Source organism: Muscardinus avellanarius (genome assembly GCF_963383645.1).
Source record: "Muscardinus avellanarius genome assembly, chromosome: 5".
Lineage (NCBI taxonomy): Eukaryota > Metazoa > Chordata > Mammalia > Rodentia > Gliridae > Muscardinus > Muscardinus avellanarius.
The window spans coordinates 15,992,182-16,013,000 of NC_137790.1; the positions used below are offsets into that span (position 1 = coordinate 15,992,182).

The 20,819-nt window shown below is 37.1% G+C and overlaps 1 protein-coding gene across 12 annotated transcripts in view; it reads left to right on the forward strand.

Annotated features, from left to right (window-relative positions):
- GRIK1 (glutamate ionotropic receptor kainate type subunit 1) overlaps window positions 1-20,819 on the forward strand; it is a gene marked incomplete at both ends in the record, with an annotated part of 445,158 nt that overhangs the window by 313,981 nt on the left and 110,358 nt on the right. For all 12 annotated transcript variants that reach the window (XM_080696011.1, XM_080696016.1, XM_080696015.1 and 9 more), the window contains 2 exons: window positions 14,495-14,548; window positions 16,593-16,766. In XM_080696011.1, coding sequence (XP_080552137.1) covers window positions 14,495-14,548; window positions 16,593-16,766 — 228 coding nt within the window. The remainder of the gene's footprint in view (window positions 1-14,494; window positions 14,549-16,592; window positions 16,767-20,819) is intronic.

Here is a 20,819-nt window from a genome sequence, read left to right on the forward strand (position 1 = left end):
CGATGATGTTGATAAATAGAGAACTTCAAAGGTAAATAAATGCAATCAGCAGTCCTTTATCGTAAGGATTCATTTGAGAAATGTAATGCAGCTCATTAAAGTGTGTAATGGTGTGTGGATCGGAACTGAGAAAAACACCCAGATTGTGCGTGTAGCCCTCAAAATGCAAAGAAGCATCCTTTCCCAGGAGCCTGTTGCAACGGGCCAGAGACTTCTGTTACGTTCAAGAAAATGATTTGCTAACGAGATTTCTCTTTGCTAGATACCCATTTGGTTCAAATAAGTGGCCACATCTCTCACCATAGGCAGTCCTAGAATACTAAAGAGAAGTGCGTGGAGAGAGGAGGAAGAGCTGCTCAGTTTTCCCTCTATTTTCATAAATGCGAGCACAAAATCTCTTTGATAGAAGTAGCTCTTTCCTAGTGACCTAGGGAACACATCAACAATATATAAATATCAAAACTAAAATATAAACAAAATCCAAACCTTTAAGAAAGTCTGGTGTGTGTGGAGGGTTGGAATGGGACCCAGTCAGCATTGCCAAAGCCATTGTCACAAACACTTCTCTCCACCCACTGGGTTATGTCTTACCATATATTTACTTTTTCTAATCATTTTTGTGGTAGGATTGTGAGGCTTGGTGGAAAGGACCAAGGTAATTGCTCATCAAGTTTTTTTTTTTCTAATGATTTACAACTAGTTTAAACATAACTAGTTTAGACATAACCCACTGGGTTATGTCTTACCATATATTTACTTTTTCTAATCATTTTTGTGGTAGGATTGTGAGGCTTGGTGGAAAGGACCAAGGTAATTGCTCATCAAGTTTTTTTTTTCTAATGATTTACAACTAGTTTGAAGGCAAGAAGCCTTTTCAAAAGCTTCCATCACGAAATACCCACTGGATCACGTGTAGAACCACAATCACTCTTTTTGAAATACCTAAGGGAGCCAGGTTGGCTTAAATGGAGCTCCCTTTGGACCTCCAGTAGCTGTCTGCTTAAAAATGTTATGGGACATCAAAGAACAAAGTGATCCCCAGCACTCTATGGGATTAAGATTACCTTGCTCCATTAGCTTGGTACAACAACCTGAGAAACAGAGGCAGAGACCCTCCTGCAGTTGTCCTCTAAACACATACCTTGAAAGGCTGAGTACTCGAGTTCTGGGTCCTGAGTCAGGTGTGCTCAACCTTTCCATCTAAATGAAGGAAAAGAAGGAAGGAAATTTACTTCATTCATTGAGTGCCATACCAGGAACCCATATGATGCCTGGCTTCGTACACCATCATGGTATGGGATCTCTACTGACCCAACAAGGCACATTTGGTATGCCTTGGTCCATCTAAGATCACTCTGAGAAGCCAACGCTGCCATATGGTCTATGCCAACTCTGCCATATGGTCTCTAGGAACCTGACCTCAGAACCTTAGGGATCACTTTACCATGAAGAGCTCTCAATTAGAACAGATAATTACTCTAAGCAGTCCTGGTGGCGCACTCCTATAATCCCAGAACTTGGGAAGCTGAGACAGGAGGATCACAAGATTAAGACCAGCCTGAACAATTTAATAAGATTCTATTTCAAATAAAAACTAAAAAGTCAATCACTAAGCCAAGCAAGGAAGGGAGGGACAGGGAGGGAATGGGGTGGTATTTGGGTAGGGGTTAAATCAGCGATGAGTACATGTTTGTACACACAAGTTTTTTTACCCCAATAAGTTGTATGAATATAATGCACCAATTAAAAAAAAAAACTAAAAAGGGTTGAGGGTGTAACTACTGGGAAGTAGAATGCCCCTGGGTTCAATCCCACGTACAAAAAAAAAAAAAAAAGAATGGGCAAACTCTTTGAAGTAGGCTACCAGCAACATCTAGAACCAGCACTTGCTGCTGGTTGCCTTTAAATGTGATTGGAATTAGTCAGTTTTCCTTCTTATGCATGAAAATCGCTGCTGGAAACATTTTCTTGCAGGTGAACTTGGCTTTCTCCTGAGGCCCACTTCCCATCAGCACACCACACTTCCCTGCACCTTCATCACATTTTCCTGCTTTTTAATGATTCTTAAGGGGAAAAAAAGAAAAAAGAAATTAAATGCACTTTGAAGAAGACATTTGACATTTATCTGAAAGTAAAAAAATTAGAGAAAAGTCTATAGTTATTCTTGTGCATGCTAATCACTCTGGCGAAGTAATTATTTCTATTCATATGGAACAAGTACTATATGATGAGAATCTGAAAAGTTATTTTCCCTAAAATTAGTTCGAAATTCAAATGTCAAGACTTGACGAAGGCTACAGAAGAACTGAGCTTGCACATGAACAAACTGTCTTCATACATTTCTGGAGTTGGAGAGTTCCCCCGACAACCAGCAGTCTACATGGTTTCCTCTTCCCCCCTTATTCTATACCTACCTTCCTGTCCTCTCCTTCACCTGTCTTCAGCGTGGAACCCAGTTGCTTCCCACACCCTCCTCCCCTGGCTCCACTTTTCTCCCACTAATACTCCTGTTGCCCCTCACACCTGTACTTTCATTTGTCCTGAGTGCCATTCCACCACCTGATGGAGGCTGAGCTTAAAGGATGAAGGATATATACACACAACATAATTCGATTTGGCCATCAGGAAGAGCAAAATTATGTCATTTGAAGGGAAATGGATGGACCTGGAAACCATTATATTAAGCGATTAGCCAACCACAGGGAGTGAAGAGTCATAAGTTTTCTCTCAGAGTACTTAGGATATAAGAGAGACTTTAGATAATGCAAGAGAAACTCCACTGGATGAGGGAGGTGGTTTTGTGGAGGGGGAGGCTAATGAAGAAAGCAATGCCATGGACATTATGTATATATGTGAGAATACCAAGGCCAGTCTTAATATCCTGTATGAGAGGAGGTGGAGTAGGAGGAAGCCGGGGTAAAGCTCATCAAGTGCCCTGTGTATGCGTGTCACTGTCACTGTGAACTACATTATGTAGCAAGACTACAATGCACCAATAAAAATATTTTTTAAATGAAGAATGAAGAGGAAAGGGTAGAGGCTCTACCTATAGATTCTCAACTTGTGCCTAACATGGAGTTTTTAGCAACTGTCTAATTTAAATAATATGATCCTACTATTGGCATCCTTGATATGATTCCTCCTCTGCGATTGAGGCACAGAGATAATAGTGATTTCACCTGCAGTGTATCAAGCATATTCTTTATGTAAAACACCATGGCCTATAAGACCCAATCCTGCCTTTCTCTCTAGCCTTTTTTGCCAGGCCCCAGACTCATGCTTCACCTCAGGGGTGTCCTGCCTGGCCTATTTTCTTCTTACATCATAGTTTGTGATTTCCACAGCCTAGAACGTGCATTTTCATCTAAATTTGGCCTCATCTAAGTCTTTATGAATATCTCTCAAGAAATAAAAGTGAAGAACCCTTCTCATTCCCTATATCTGATTGCTCTGCTTATTTTGTTCTGTAACTGCAATAAAAATCCATAATTAGGACATTTATTCAGATGTTGTCCTTATTCCCTACTAGAGAGCTGTCCCCAGAGGACAAGCTGTCTTCCACATCTTTTCCCTCATTTCCTCAGCACCTAGCATTATGTGTCACGTAATGACTGTTCACTATATTTCTATTGAGTAAAAAAATATATAAACTGAGCCAAGAACCGTGCTAGAAGTTTCCAGTAGTAATCTCCACCATCACCTCCCTTCCTTCCACCCCACTCAGTGTGCTGTATTCTCAACTCTGTTAAGCACATTTGGGTGACCCACTTCTCAGTCCCTCAGTTTCCTCAATGGTAAGGCTTCATTCGCCCCTGAAATCCTATTATTAAGAAACTCTAATGAAGTTGAGCCCATGAGTCTATTCCTGAAAATAAAGGTGGCTTTTTGGAGAAGTGCATAGTCACTTTTAAATTCTATGGTAGGATAAAGCAAAGAGCCAGTATTCAGAGCACAGTAGCCTGCATGCTAATGACTCTCTGGTGGAGAGAGAGGAGTACTGTGGCATTCCATCCAGCAGGAAAACTGCCTTGGGGCTCAGCCAGCTTCCTGAGCTGGAAACCTGCCAGCTGGTGGGGATGAGCACTCTGTTTCCAACCCAGGAAATCTGCTCCATTGTTTCCATGAGTAAATGTGTCAGAGGAGGGTCTTTTTCCCCCACCACATTTGTGGCTACACATTGAGCTGAAATCAAGCCATTAGTTTCCATAAAACATTTAGGATGGAAAAATATTGTAAAATTAGATTGCATTTTCTTCTATCCACATTTGCATGCTGTTGCTTTTACCCCCTCATTTGTTCTCTTTCAATTAACATAAAAAGAATGCTAGGGATAAGATATATTTTTTAATGCTTGGCTTCCTTTGCTAGGTAGTACAGTGGCGATGCCGATTAATCAAATAACTTTGTGCATTGTTTGTTTTCTTGTATGTGATGTGCCCACTGGTTGTGATGAGGGCAAACAGAGGTAATTAGATGAGTTTCACTCCATGTTTTCATGGCACAGAAAGAACCCTCAGTCTTCATCACTCAAGATGAAAACCATCTAGTCAAGCACAGCCACACTATGTTTAGAGGTTGCAAAACTGTGTCCACTAAGTCAGGTCTTTAAGTCCATCAGTTCTAAACATAAACACATAGAATAGGCCAAATATCTCAGGGGCTGCTTCTCACTGACCACATATGTGAGGCATGGTGTTAAAAAGGTTTAATGCATCACTCTCTGCATTATTGTGGGAAAATTCTCTACACAAGAAACGGTCAGAGTTACAAAATCAGAAAGGTTCGAAGTTAGAATCTTTATGATTTTGTAACTTTCCCAATGTCACACAGCCAGAAAGTGGGAAGGGCTGAAATTTGAAATTCATCTCAGTATTTCAGAGGAAAAGAAAATATTCTATTCTGCTATTGTTATATACAACAACATGCCAACCGGTGCTCCTGGTAATAAAGCCTAGAACATGTTCTGGTTAAGCCTTGCTTTTCTTTCATGTATTGTTTTGTTTTATTCTCAAATAACCAACTGTTTCTAGATTTACAAAAGGCCTCAAGAAATGGTTTTATAGCAAAAGTTCCATGGACAGTAGAGAAAATGGTAAGAATGTGGTAAAGAATTTATTCTTTCATCCAGTACTTGTTTGCTGAGCATTGATTGAAGATAATAAATTGAATGGTGAAAATAACAAAATCCTAAATCACTGCCCCTTAAGTAAAGAAGAGACACTGAAAATTATCATCCCAAGAATATAGTGACCCAATGACTACAAACTGCTCTGAGATCATGAAGTTACTTTGAAAAGTAGTAAAGGGAATGTGAGGTAAATTACAGACAGAAAGTTGGGAGACTCAGTTGGAAAGTTTGCTCTTTCCCTAGTAAAACAGACTGACTACTATTTATTTGAAACTTACAGTAAATAGAACATGTTATATATTTGGAAGGATCTCAAAATGTCCAATGTTACATATGAGAAAAATGAGACTCTGGGTCATATGTTTGATGACAGAGTTGGAATTTCAGACCAGGGTATGACATCCTCATCTTCTGAGCTGCTCAGATTCTCTCATATACTCCTTTGCGCAGGACTGTTGACTCCTCTTCAACTTAGTCTCCTCTTCTATAAACAGTATTAGGTGTTCCAAGCCTTTCTAGGAATCTCTGAGCTTCCTTGCGTGTCTATGATAAAGAAATTTTTATTAATGTCTAGATATATAGAACTTGCATATTGTCTTGTATGTAGTAGGCTGTCAAAGAAATGGAGAATTAATTAACCAGCACATTCTTTTTTAAAGTTCCTCAACTCCTCTGATAGTCTTTGAGCTAGCTAATTGATGAGTTCATTACTCTGGATAAATCCTGACAATGTAAAAATGATGGATCTCAATTTATACTAACTGGATGGAAATTTGCAGTATATCATACAATTATGTTGGCAGTACATTCTCATCCTAATTATGTTTCTCTCAGGCTGATATTAAAATCTATTTACAGCCCCTGAGCATAGAGTTAGCTTAAGTTATAGAGTAGATCATAAATATGAATGTTTTATTTAAGTATATATAAGAATTAATTAAAGTTATGGACAACCAACAATTTACTAAAAAATATCTGCAATTTATGCATATGCTTAGGGTACAGGATAGCCAATTGGGAATTCTCAAAAGCCTCTGAAAAGTAAATTTAGAAAAGAACTAAAATTTGTTCCAAATTGACTTGAAAATTCATAAGAATCGTGTGTGTGTGTGTGTGTGTGTGTGTGTGTGTGTGTGTGCTCAGACATGCTCTAATATTAATTCCAGCCATATGGCTTTAATAGATGATAATAAAAATTTATCTGAATAAAAGAAGCAGGGAAGAATCGTGCAAAGAATTTGAAGTTGTATATATTGGGGGCACTTCTTAAGCCTGCAGTAAGAAGAGAAAACTCCAGTTTTATTTAAAATTATCGAGGTGTATATTTCCCTGAATGTACCTTAACATTCATCAGATCGTCTAAAGAAGCCTATAAACTAAAGAGGATAGAAACCTCATCTGCTTCTCTACCTTCATAAATGCAAGCTTTTTATTAAGATTATCATTTCTACTCATTTTCCCAGTGATTGTTAGCTAAATTCTCTGCATAAGGGTTATTCTGTGAGATATGAATTTCACCACATATTCAGCTAATATTTGGGTGAGTAGGTGGGTGGCAGTTGTGTTCTACATGCCAAACACTGTGCTGAAGTCAATAGAGAATACAATACTATTTAAAACTCCAAAATATTTTATGAGGTTATCATTAATGGGGGACATAACAATTTGTTATTTTTCTTTTTCATCAGATAAGAGTGTAACAATACATAACATTTTGAGAAGTGTTAAATGTGGCCATGCCTATAATTCATTAAGCCCAGCACAAATGCTCAAAGCATTGTACATGTTCTTCATTAACCTCACCCAATATTGCTATCAGTGGTATTGTACCTCAGCAGAGATAGGAACCTAACTGCATCCATGCAACCATTCTTACACAGAGTCATAATCATGGTTTCCAAATCTCCTTTCAGCCAGATGCACCAATTCTTTCTATGAAGGTCATGCTGGCAGCTGATATTAAATCTCCACCAACCAATTAGTTTCTCCTTCTTTGACCTCTCTCTTCGTGACTAGAAATGTCACCCAATACTGAGGCAGAAACCTAAAAATCCCCACAGCCCTCTCTTACCTTTTCCACTTAATAGTTACATAATGTTGGAGAGGCCATCCTCTGAGTATGTTGCAGACTCAGTCTCCTGTTCTCCGACTCTCTTGGCATCTTCCTTTGTATCAGCAAAATTCATCTTTCTCCCACCAATTCTTTCTCTCCTTTTCACCATCCACCTACCATATAGTCTCAAAAGCTGTTCATTTGAGGTAAACTTTCTGTCTTTATCCTCTTTATGTTTGAAATTCTTGCATGCTCTTCCTACCCCAAGTTTTGCCTTGAGAATAAAGGACACGTTGCTTAGTACCTCCTACAAAGTTCTCCATACCTTGTTCAAACACTGTATGGTGACAACATTTAGTGCACAAAAGTATCTATTAGTCTATGACAGTACTTTACTAAATAATAATCTATATATTTCAAATTTTTGCCTACTTTTCTTTTTGTGATGCTGAGATCAAATCCAAGGCCTTATACTTGCTAAGCAATCGCTCTCTCACTTGATCTATGTCCTTGACCCTGAACTATCCTTTCTTGATGAAAGATGAATCTATTAAGCAGATTAAAGTGCTTCTCAAATACCATCAAAGGTATTCAAAATCACAAGAGAAGCTGGATCAAATTAATTCTAACATCTGAAGAAATGTCTTAACACAAATCAATGTAAGTCTGAATTCCTTCAAAAAGAGAACAGTAAAGAAGGAACCTCACAGGGCTTGCATCCCATTCCCAGGAAAACCTTTATTGCTGGGCCCAGCCCTCCAGATAGGAGGCTCTCTCCAAAGTAGATGGGCAACTTATCAATCTCACTTAGCTAGATGGGTGCATCCCCTAAAATATAGATCCAATCTCTGGAGTTCTAGTCTTGTTCTCGTCAACCACTTATGTGTTTTTATTTTGATTCTAAGAATTCATAAGGACTTTATACAAATTACGGAGTTTTCTGCCAACTATGCCTTCTATGCTCACCTCATGAATTAATGTAGTACCAAGAATCTAGGATTTAAATAAAATCTGGTCTTCAATTCTACAACTAACTATACTTTATTTCTCAAGTCTGTATATTGAGTAGAACACTTCCTCTTCAATTTTATTTGAAGAACCCATTAATGTAGTACATATCTAACACACAGCAAATAAGAGCTGTGACCATTATTGTGGTGATTTAGAAAATGTGAATTAAATTAAATCAACTAGTTAGTATAAATCTTGCCCCTGGTGGTACCTAATTATCACCTAGAGAGTCTTTAATAAATACCAATTCCTAGAACACACCCTAGACCAGAAAAATCAGAATATTTAGAGATAGAATTCAGTCACTGCTATTTTTTTGTACAAGTTCCTTGGTGACTCTAATAAACAGATAAATAGCCTGGTAGGTTTTAAAAAATTGATCAAGTCTGTCACCCAGAAAGCTAAGGATTTGATTTCAGGCCCATGAGGACTCGACTGGGATACAGATGTTTTAGGAGACCAGCAAGACCACTATTTCATGACAGAGTCTCTATCCCTCCTTTGAAAAGTTACCTTGTGACAAATTTGAGTTATGACTTTTATTATCACCATTTTGAAAGAAGCGTATTGCCAAAATTCACAGTGTATACAACTTACACTCTGTTGACCTTTCAGCTTTGGGATTTTGTTCAATACTTTGCTGTTAAGACATTTCTTCCACTATAGTCTTCCTTACACATCATCTTTCCATCACTTTCCCCTGGATGTTGCAGGGTGTTTAATTTTTAAGTTTGTGTAATCCTCCCAAAGCTCTACTCTCTCCTTTTTTCACCAGATTACCTCTTTCATTCTGCCACAGAAAATCATTTTTCCCTGATCTGTTCTCAACAGCCTGTACTTAAATAGCACAATCTCATCAGTTGTGCACCTGGATGATGCAATCTGGCTTTTCTACTGGGATCAGCTTCTAAAGTTAAACCAAACTGCACTGGCTTCCACTCCATTTATTAATAATATTGATTCGTATCAGCTTCCCCTCTCTTCTGACCATACCTCTATAGAGAAAACTTATAACAAAATTGAGACTGAGAGACTCTCTCAAGGAGAACAGTTATCCTATTTATCAACTCTGTGGAATATCCTTTGCTTTTCTTTGACTTAACGTGGATACAACAGAAAATCACGCTGGGTTTGTAATGGTATTGCACTATCTTGAAATTGAAGAGAAAATCCTGAACTCTCCCTGTGGTTAGCTTGTATCTGTGTGCATATGTGCAGTTAGTATGTGTCTGTGAGGGGAGAAGAGGAAATTAGAAATTTTTCAACCTCAAACTAAAAAACAATGTTATTTTTCCTCTGAATGCATGTATTTGAGCATAATACACTAAAGTTGTGCATTTTATTGCACCCTAATCATGGAAAGATATAAAAATGGAATATGCTGATTTTTTAATTGCTACTATAAAGAATTAGCACAAATTTAGTGGCTTAAAAATATAATGTATTCCTTTCCAGTTCTGGAGGTTGGAGATCTAACATGGTGTTGGTAGGGCTGCTTTCCTTCTGGAGGCCTTGCAGGGGGCAGATATCAGATATCCAGTCCTGCACCTTTTCCAGCTTCTTCAGGTTGTCCTTATTCTTCGTGTGGTTCCAAATCACACCATCTCTTTTCCCTCTGCTTCCATTTTGACATCATTTTCTCTGCAATTTTACCCACCAACTTTCATCTAAAAGAAATATTCATGATTATATAGGGTCTACACTGATAATTTAGGGGAACCTCTCCATCTCAAAATTTTCATTTGAACACATCTACAAAGAGATCACATCTCTTTTCCATATAAAGTAACATGTTAATAGGTTCTGGAATTAGGATGTAATTCTAATTACAGAGAATCATAATTCAGTCTACTTCAAAAATATCTAGTATTTTTTATATTTCAGGGTTCTTTGGGTTCTAATGCTATTTTCTAACCTATCTCCTGTTCCTTTGAAGATACAAGTTCATTCGATGTAGAATAATCTTTTAACAAGAAAGACTTACCTCAAGACAAACTCACACCCAGATTGCTCTACTCATGATCAAAATTAAGAATTGTGTGGCCAAAGGAGCATTTGGTTCAGAGGACAGTGTAGATGCAACCAAAACAAAACAGCTAGGCAAATGAAAAAGTGATACATCCTGGAGCACAAAATTTCATCTTATTATTGCTGCCCTGAGACTTAATATCACTCAACTGGTTTCCTGAAGAGTATTATGCTGAAAGAACTTATTTCTGTCTTGAGATAGAACTATTACTTTGGCCACATTGCATGTTACACATTTGGAAGTTACTCACTTGAGAATATTGACTAGAAACCATGTCTGATGGGTTAGAATTTATCATGGTATTGAGAAGGCTATAAAAGGAGCAATATACTCCAGATTAGTCAATATAAACTTTCAAGACACCTATTTTTCATTGGAAAGAAGCAGAAATAAAAAGTCATACAAATATCACAAGTGCTTTAAAATGTCCCAGGAGAACTCCAGGTTTCCTTTTACATTTTTGCTACTACAAGAGAAGCATAATGCCAATTATTTGTGACATGTGGCTTTCCCTTAATGATGAATGCTAAGAATTTGTGGATAATAACTTTTGGTGCTGTCTCCATGGCATTGAGTTGCCTTCTTGGAAATGATCAGATTGAAATATGGTACAGGCTTCTTAAGATAACTCAGATGTATTATTGCAAGACTTTTATCTTGATACTGTAGCTAAATAAAAGGATGGCTCTGTAATCACCATTTATACCCCATAAACTTTGTCTTCTTTATCTTTACCTAAATATCATAGGGGACTTGTAAAACAAATTAAAATATGGTCTTGATGTTCCTTGAGCTATACTTGATAACCATCCATCAAAATTCAAGAGATTATCTTTGTCAAGAACAGCAGGGCTAGACCAAGAAGAGTCAATGATACTGTAAATAAAGTCATAAGGGTTCTGGAGCTAGACTAAGAAGGGTCAATGCTACTGTGAATAAAGTCATAAGGGTTCTGGAGCTAGACCAAAAATGGCCAATGCTACTATGAATAAGGTTGATGAGGGTTGTAAAACCTTTGGAAAGCAGCTATACCAATGTTGTATCACCATTGTCAATAATCAATAACTGTGTCCCAGGATTTATTGATATCAGTGGGATAATTAGAACTATCTTTTCAAAGGGCAAGTGATATTGAGTTTTAATTTTACTTTTTGCAGATTGATTATAACTACAAATAAACAATGGTAACAGTTATTTTCTACCCACTGAAACAAAGAAATAGTCACGTGGTATATCCCTGCTCAGAGAACCTTAAAATAGGTTCAAGCTACCCATTCCCTTGTTAGCTTAAATTTTATGTTACCTAGATAGAGTGGAATGTTGGAAATAGTATGTATGCACACAATGGAATTCTGCTCAGCACTAAAGAAGAACAAAATTATTTCACTTGCAAGAAAATGGATGGACTTGGAGAACATTATGTTAAGTGAGATTAGCCAGTTATAGAAAGTGAAGGGTCATATGTTTTCTCTCATTTGTGGAAGGTAGAGAGTAATTGGGATACAAAAAGAACTTTAAATAATTGAGAAGAAACCTCAGTGGAGCATTGGAGAGGGGGTCTAGGGGACAGTGGTGTGTTGAGGAGGGAGAACTAATGAAGGGAACATTTATATTGGTGTCATGTGCATGTGTGAAATTATCAGTGCTGAGCTCGATATCATGTATGGGAAAGGTGTGGAGGTAGCCAAGGGGAAGCTCACCAAAGGCTGTGTGCATGTATGTCTCCATCATTCTGAACTCCATTATGATTTGAGACTACAATGCACCAATAAAACTATATTTTAAAAATTAGATAGATACTCAATACCATCACTATTCTAGATACATGAGATTATTAAAAAGGCTGCATTTTTAATGTCTGTCAATATAAGGCAATAATATGATATTAAAATTTATTTAATAATAATAACTCCATTATGATTCAAGCATTATTAGAATATATTAGTGGAAGCAATTAAGTAGAATATACTATTAATAAAAACAGTATTGGCAGACACATTTATTGCAGTGTGTGCAACATGACACGTTTTATGCCATTAAAAACAATTTAAATAGTACCAGAACTAGTTCCAGGCAATGCTACATTGGTAAAGTGTACAGATTGCCTCGGTCAGCACCACTTGTTCAGTCTAGCAGACAAATATATGATATGATATTCAAAGAAGGTAGTCTTAGGGAGAAAGTCAGTTTTGCAAAGAACTATTATAAAACTCTACACACCATGATTATACTTTTTATTTTTAAACCTGACATTTATTCTGATGTGACATTTCCTTAATCCCTTAATGGCTCTTAGTTGAAATACAAACACACAGAGAAAAAATAGTAATTGGAATGCAATATTTTATTTATGAAGTATGTTACTATAAGAAGACAGAGCTGCAAGTCCCAAACACCATACAGACCACTGTCTGGACAGTTTTTGTTGTTGTTGTTGCATTGTAATTATCCATCATAGTGAGCTCCAGAGTGACAGGAATCTAGGTGCACACAGCATTGTCTGTCTGTTCTCCTCTGAGTCCCTTCCTGCTACTCCCTGTCCATAGATAATATTTATATGGATATAGGCAATTTCATATATAAACAAAGAATGATTTGTTTGTTTGTTTGTTTGTGTGGTACTGGGGTTCCTGGAAGCCCTTCTACCTCCGGGCTACACTTACAGACCTATTTTTATATTTTTATTTGGAAACAGGGTCTCTTAAGCCAGCGCGGCTGGCTTCCAACCTGCGCGATCCTCCTGTCTCCGCCTCCCAAGCGCGGGGATTACAAGCGTGCGCCACCACGCCCGGCTAAGCAAGTCTACTTTTAAAAAATACTTTTATATGCCTGGTGTTGTTATAACCAAAGGAACGACTTACATGCTGTTGTCTCATGATTCATAGTGACACCCTCTTAATTTTTGTTTTACCTTTACAACATTACAATTTCACTAAATATTCCTCAGGTTTCCATGTCAGTAGACATGACATTAAGAGTCTGATTCGTGTTCACCCTATGTGATGTGCTATTGCTGAATATCCTCTTTGCTCTTTAATCCCTTTCATGTAAAAGCATTCTACTACTTTGCACATTTTAGTCACTTTCCAGGACTTTTAATAACTTGTGTTGTCTTTCTCCAGCCATTTTAAATCCATTTCTTCAATAAGAGTTCAGAAAATCTTTGTTCCTTAATACAAAGGCATGTTTTTCATAGAGGAAATCATTGTTAGACCCATTTCCAGAAGTTCAAATTCAGGATCAAATTCAGAGATCATTCATCTCTGTGGTTGGGACCTAAGACTGTCTTATTTCAAAACTTCTAGAAGGGATTCTTGTTTATATACAGAATTGACCAGAGTTGGTGGGGGCTGTTTTGGAAATCTAAAGCATGAGTCTTCTCTATTCATATCTAAACAAAAACAACAAAAAGTATTACTCAAGTAGTCCTTCTGGCAACCTACCCCCAGAAAGCTGATACCCTTAAAGATGAGATTAAAAAATATTTGCAATTTTTTATCTACATTGACGCCATTTTTAGGAATCAAAAAATAAGACCTTAGTCTAACAAGCCACCTCTACCTGGTATCCCTGTGGTTTCTAGACACTTCCTTTGTCTCTTCTTCTTCACAAAGTCAAAATAACACACACTCACAAAATTTCTGGAACTATCAAGATCCCAAGTAGGTAACTGAGGATCAGAATTAGGAGATGGTGGGAAATCGGTATAAGGATAGTTCCTATTCTTCAACCCTACATTCATTCTCTCTTCCCCAACTCATGTTGTAGGATAAGATAGGAAAGGGGTAGAGACAAAGGTTTCAGAGGTATACTCTCTTATAAATCATCATTTAAATATATTTATGTACTAGCATTGCCATTTCAACATTGAATGAGTTCTAGTCTGAAGAAAGTATGTTAGGTATCAAGACTAAAAAAATTCATAAATTATATTGCTAAGCATAGAATTACTCAGAAACCTAGGCAAAGGGAAAGATAAAGATTTGTGCCATTATGAACAACTTCGAATATAAAATTTGTTGAGCATCAACTATTTTTGAATCTGATCACCAGAGCGGTCACTTGAATGGAATGGAAATAAATGTGATGGAGGTCAGCGACCTTGCTTCACACCAGCTACTAATTGGCCTCAGGTTTCAGTTCTTCTGGTCTGTTTAGATTTCTAAAGCCCTTCTAGTTTTATATTCCTAAGCTTTTGCAGCCAACTTAACTAATGATCTATTCCTTATTATAATTCTATTTCTGATTCTTTTCCCTTGCTTCTCTTTTGCAGATTTTGTTCATGGGCATGATGACTGAGTACTATCACTACTTTTTCACAACCCTGGTAAGTGCATCTAGCATAAATGTGTTTTCAATGACAGGGAACACCTTCACACTTTATTTCAAAGTGAGCCCCTCCAGTGTCAAAGGCAGAATATTTTCATGGAGATTTGCTCTACTTTTCTGTGAATCTTCTAAATCCAGTACTGCTGAACAGCAGGTTTCTTTCTTGCTTTCTTAAACTAACATTGATGTATTGTGCATCCAGAAAGGGATGGAATTCCATTAAATAGAAACTATCAAAGTGTAAACTTCATAAAGAAGCATCATCTGCAAGTTCTATATGCATTGGATAGTGTGCTAAAATGTGTCTTGGCATTCTTTGGCCTGAGGTGGCTTTTTTCTGCTTGTGTTCAAGAGATAATGGGGTTAAGACAAAGTCAACTGGCAGGTGCTTGGAAAATCCTCAAGAAGAGGCGTTTGGGAGATACTCTGCACCTTGAAGATTTTGTACCATTATGAAAAAATACAGTTCTAAACCTTAGATATCCAAAAGAAATTCTGATGCCTTAAATTTAGAGAGATTATCTGATTAAGGGAAGCGATCTTGTACATTTAATATACCAAAATGATGTGATAGGTCCCATTCAATCAATTTCTGAAATAACACACATATCCTTTACTTCTCCGACATCCCTACACCCACACACTTCCACTTTCTTACATGACAAGAAAATACAGAATCATTCTTTTATTGAGCTTTCGGGGCATTATCCATTTTACTGATCTTTAAGGATATACCCAGTTCTTAGTAATCTTTAAGTGTGTAAGCAGCAAGTGTACTATTTTTTTAGGTTCCATCCTCAGTAAATAAGAAAAAAAATCAGCCAATCTTTTCTGAATTAGCAGTATACAGCTACACTCTGAAAGTTCTACCTTCTGCTCCAAAGTTATCTTGGCAAAGAGCAAGATTGCAGAATTCTTAAGGAGAATCAATGTGTATACCTCTCCAGCAAATACAAAACATGACAGTTTTTTAAAGCTACTGCTTTTAAGTAACCACTGTTACCACCTCTGGTGCCCAAGCCAGTATTACATTTTCAGAAAGCAGTTATACCACTAGGAAATTTCCGTGGAAGTTTATTTTTTTTCCCTGTTAAATACTATTTTGAAAATCTGTTTAATTCCCAAATGTACTATATTGTTAATGATTTATTTTCAAGATTAACTTTTTTGTTTAAGAAAAATGTTGAAATTACTATCTTGGTCTGTTTTAATGTGAATCAACTTAGAAAATTCTGGTTTGAATCCAGCTTCATCCTGTCATGAGAAACACTGCATTCAACTTTTATCCTGGAACATTGTCTGAAAGGGAGTGAATTTTATTGTTAGGATGTTCTTACACCCACACAAGCAATGTTCCATTATATTCTCTGTAGAGAACCCTTTGGTTCTCATTTTGAGCTCATGTCCAGTGAGCATTTTTTAATGTTTTCATTGTATTGAATAAGAGTTATTTTCAGTGAGCCAAGGGACTGGTGTATTTTCCTGCCAGGAGTAATCTTCTTGCCAAATACATATACAAGTTCCAAATTTTACCTTCAGGGAAAGACCTGGAATAACCTGGGGCAGCAAGATGTAGAGATGGGTGATTCAGCAGCTGACCATTCTTGGCCTTGTCACAGGGCCACTGAGAACCTCAGATTCTTCATCCCTAAAGTAAAAATATTGAAACAAAGAACACAAAGAACCCTTCCAGCTCCCCAAAGAATATATCTTGGGCAGAGAATTCTTAGCTTCAGAAATTGTCATATCCTGTGCTCAAGGACATGCTAACTATTGGCACAAAATTTTTCTTCTTGCTTTATCCAAGCCCTAAGAGTAATAAAAAAAATGAACATAAATGAAAAGTGCTACTTACTTCCTAGTAGTTTCCTGGACAGCACTCAAATGAAAAACAGTGGAAAATATTCTGTATAGACACAGTGTGGGAATGGCTACCATTTCTGTTTTGATCTATTTGTTGCTTCTGTGATCATTTCTTTGCATAATGAGCATTGAAGATATGCTAATTCCTTTCTACTTTTATCGCCTTTAATACTGCACAGGACTTGTTTGCTTTAGATCTGGAACTCTATAGGTACAGTGGTGTAAATATGACTGGCTTTCGGCTACTTAATATCGACAATCCCCATGTGTCATCCATCATTGAAAAGTGGTCCATGGAGAGGCTGCAGGCTCCACCCAGGCCCGAGACTGGCCTTCTGGATGGAATGATGACAGTAAGTGGTTTTAAGATGAATCAGTTGAGATGAAATTTGAACACCTGAGATTTGAGAACCTCATATGCCTTTTAGACTCTAAGAAAATGGTGTTATACCATGTGCCTTAATTTTTATGAAAAAAGGAGGATATTTTTAGGTATTTTATAAGGCTGTGCCTGACTACTATCAAAACTGTTCGAAAATTTCTGTTCATATTCTCCTCAGATGAAAAGTTGACAATAGTAGCCACCACCATCGGCCAAATAAACAAATTAGAATTGAAATTATCAAAAATGCAAACAACAATAAATGCTGGCAAGGATGTGGGGAAATAGGAATTATTATACACTGTTGGTGGGATAGAAAATTAGTGTAGTCACTATGGAAATCAGTGTGGAGATTTCTCAGGAAACTGGGAATGGATCCACCATATGATCCAGCTACACAACTCCTGGGTATCTTTCCAAAGGGACAGAAATCAAAATATTGTTGCGATACATGCATACCCATGTTTATAGCAGGACAATTTACAATATCCAACATACGAATGGGTTACAGAATTATAGGATATACAGGTAATTGAATTCTACTCAGCAATAAAGAAGAACAAAAGTATGTCAATTGGCAGGAAAATGAATGGATCTGGAGAAAATTATGTTAAGTGAGATTAGGCAGTCACAGAAAGTGAAGGGTCATATGTTTTTTCTCTTACGTGGAAGCTAGGGCATAATGGGGATATAAGAGAAACTTTGTTTTTAATGTTTTATTGATGGATTATAGTCTGACATCATAATGTAAATCATCTTGACAGTGACATACATGCATACAGCACTTTGTGGGCCCCCACCTCCCCATTTTTCCTTTCCCAATACATAGTACTGAGGTTGACATTAGTATGTTCATATATGTACACATAGTCCATGGTAGTATTTACACTAATAAACCTCAGTCTACCCCTTCCCCTCCTCTTAGATAACCTCCTTGGCTCCACTGAAGTTTCTCCTTCATTATCAAGAGTCTGCCTAATATCCCATTTACTTCTCAGCTTGCACATATGAGAGAAAATATATGACCCTTCACTTTCTGAGACTGCCTAATCTCACTTATATAATGTACTCCAGGTCCTTTCATTTTCTTGCAATTATGTAATTTTGTTTTTCTTTATTGCTGAGTATAATTCCATTGTATTTCCCATAATTTTGCAATCCATCCATCTGTTGATAGACACCTACATTGGTTGCATAATTTGGCTATTGTGAATTGTGCTGCTATAAACATGAGTATCCATATATTACTGTAGTTCTTTGATTTCAGCCCATTTAAAAAGATACCCAGGATTGATATGGCTGTGTCATATGGTGGGTCCATCCCTGTTTTCTGAGGAATCTTCACATCAATTACTATAGTGGCCAAACTAATTTGAAATTCCAGCAACTATGTAGAAGAGTTCCTCTATATCCATATTTTTGCCAATATTTATTGTTTTTGACTTCCTGATGATTTCTGCTCTGATTGGGGTTAGATGGAATTTCAGTATAGTTTTGATTTAAATCCTCTGATTGCTAATGATATTGAACATTTGTTTATATATTGGCCATTTTTATCTCTTCTTTGTAAAGTGTCTATTCAATTCAATTGCCCATTTCATGATTAGGTTATATGATTTTTAGTGTAAATTTTTTTAAATTCTTTGTATATTCTAGATATTAGTCCTCTGTCAAAGTGATAATAGATAGCCTTTCTCTTTAGACTCTTGATAATTTTATTTGATGAGCATTTTAGTTAATGCTATTATACTTATTAATTCTTGTTTTAATTTCCCAAGTTTTGGGTGTCTTGTTGAGAAAATTTTTACCTGTGTCTATATCTTGGAGTGTCGGACCTATGCCCCCCTCTAATAGATTCACAGTCTCTGGTCTAACTTCCAAATCTTAGATCCATCTCCTGTTGACTTTTGTGTAGGGTAAGAGGTTAGGATTTAGTTCCATTTTTCTACAAATAGATAACCAATTTTTTCAACACCATTTGATGAAAAGGCTGTCTTTTCTCCAATATACATGTCTGGCACCATTGTCAAAAGTCATTTGGCTATAAATATGAATATCTCATTCTGTATCTTCTATTTCGCTTTTCTATGTGTCTGTTTTTGTGCCAATACAATGCTGTTTTTATTACTATGGCTTTGTAGCATAATTTGAAGCCAGGAATTGTGATGTCTCCTGCATTGTTCTTATTGCTGAGAATTGCTTTATCTATTCTGAGTCTTTTGTTTCTCCATTTGAATTTTATGGCTGAATTTTTTAGGTCTGTGAAGAATGCTATCGGTATTTTGATAATGATTTCATTGACTCTGTAGATTACTTTTGCAACTAGCAGATCGATTTGAAACCAGCAACTAAGAGAATCTTTATATAAAGGAGGAGAAGCCTTAGTGTAACAATGGTGGGGGGCTAGGAGAGAGGGTGAGAATTAATGAAGGAAATGCATTGACATATATGAAATTATCAATGCCAATCTCAGTATCAGGTATAGGTCAGGGGATGCCATGGGGAGGGAGCTGGGGAGAAGCACATCAAGTGCTGTGTACATTGTGTGCATTTATGTCCCTATCATTCTAAACTTCAAAATAATGTGAGATTACAATTTACAAATAAAGGTATGTAAAAAGAGAGGAGAGAGGAAGAGAGAAGACCAAGAACAAGGCAAGGGCAGGGGAGAAAGAGGCAGAGAAAGGAAAAGAGAGAGAGAGAAAAAGAGAGTCAGTCTTGCCACTAGGGATGTGGCCATGGGAGGGGTAAGAGAAGAGGAGGAACAACCTACCTATAAAAGTTATGCAGAACCAGTGTGCCGTCCTTGCTTCTGCTACACCTGAGCGAGAGGAAGCAGGTGTGGGGAAACTCCAGATTTGCAGGCAGCCGCTAAGTTCATATTCTCCCCATCCTGCATGCCTGCAGGTGCACCTCTGCAGGCATTGACAGTGCTTAACACCAGCCATATGTCGCTCTTGGAGCAGATGCCAAGCCTGTCTCCTTACAAGTCAGAGGCACTCTACTGAACAGAAAAATTGCAAACTGCCTCATCAGAGAGCTCTTCACTAACACCATTTGTCTCTTGTCAAATGTATCTCACCTCGCTTTATTTCTCTAACGAAGCTCCCTGGGATGAAGAAAATAGCAGGAAATAATAAAAAAAAATGCTTTCTGGTAGGAACAGTGGCACGTAAGGGGAAAGATATTGGGAATGTGAGCAGGTAATAGCATTTTTAAATTGGCATGCTATTTCACTCTCTGTTCCCATCATCGAGAGAAGCACTCTTGCTTTTAAGATGCAATTTAATGATAACTGAAAGGTATCATCTCACAGAGAAATAAACTTGGGACTCTTTTTTTTCTTTCGTATGAGGAACAATGAAAAACAAAAATAAATGAATGTGATGAAGCAGTTCAGGATGAGTCCATGTTCAAGTTTCCTCGCTGTTTTTTTTTTAAACCTAAAATAACTCTTGAAATATACAATATTCTGAGAGGTAAAGATGGAAAGTATTTTGGTACAAATGAGCCTTGAAGTAATTTACAATATTGTCTTGAATAAGACCAAGTAGAGAATATCTGAGGGAGAACTAGACTTCTGAAAAGAAGGAGATGATCAGAGAAAGGAAGAAATGCAAGATTCTGTCTGTTTTTCTCTTCTTCTTCACCTTGGATCTGTAATTCCAGTAAGTTTAATGTGGTCCAAACTCTTTCACCCACCTAACTGCCTTCCAGTAAGATTTATATCATAGGATATGCTTTCAAATGATTTTTACTTGAATTTGGTATGTGCAACTAAAGCGTTATAGTTGGAAGCTATTGTAAGAGAGATTGTGGATTCATGTCCTACATTAAATATTCATCACAAGTACAGCCTAATTTTCTAAATAAAAAGGTATCTGTGTGCTCAGTTTTACTGAGCTGCCAGAATAGTTTGTATATATTAACAACAATAAGACCACCAAACATGGAATAAAGAGATTTGTAGTTCACAAGGAATCAGACTGGGCGCTGAGAAGATGGCTGTCCCAAGGCGGTGGCC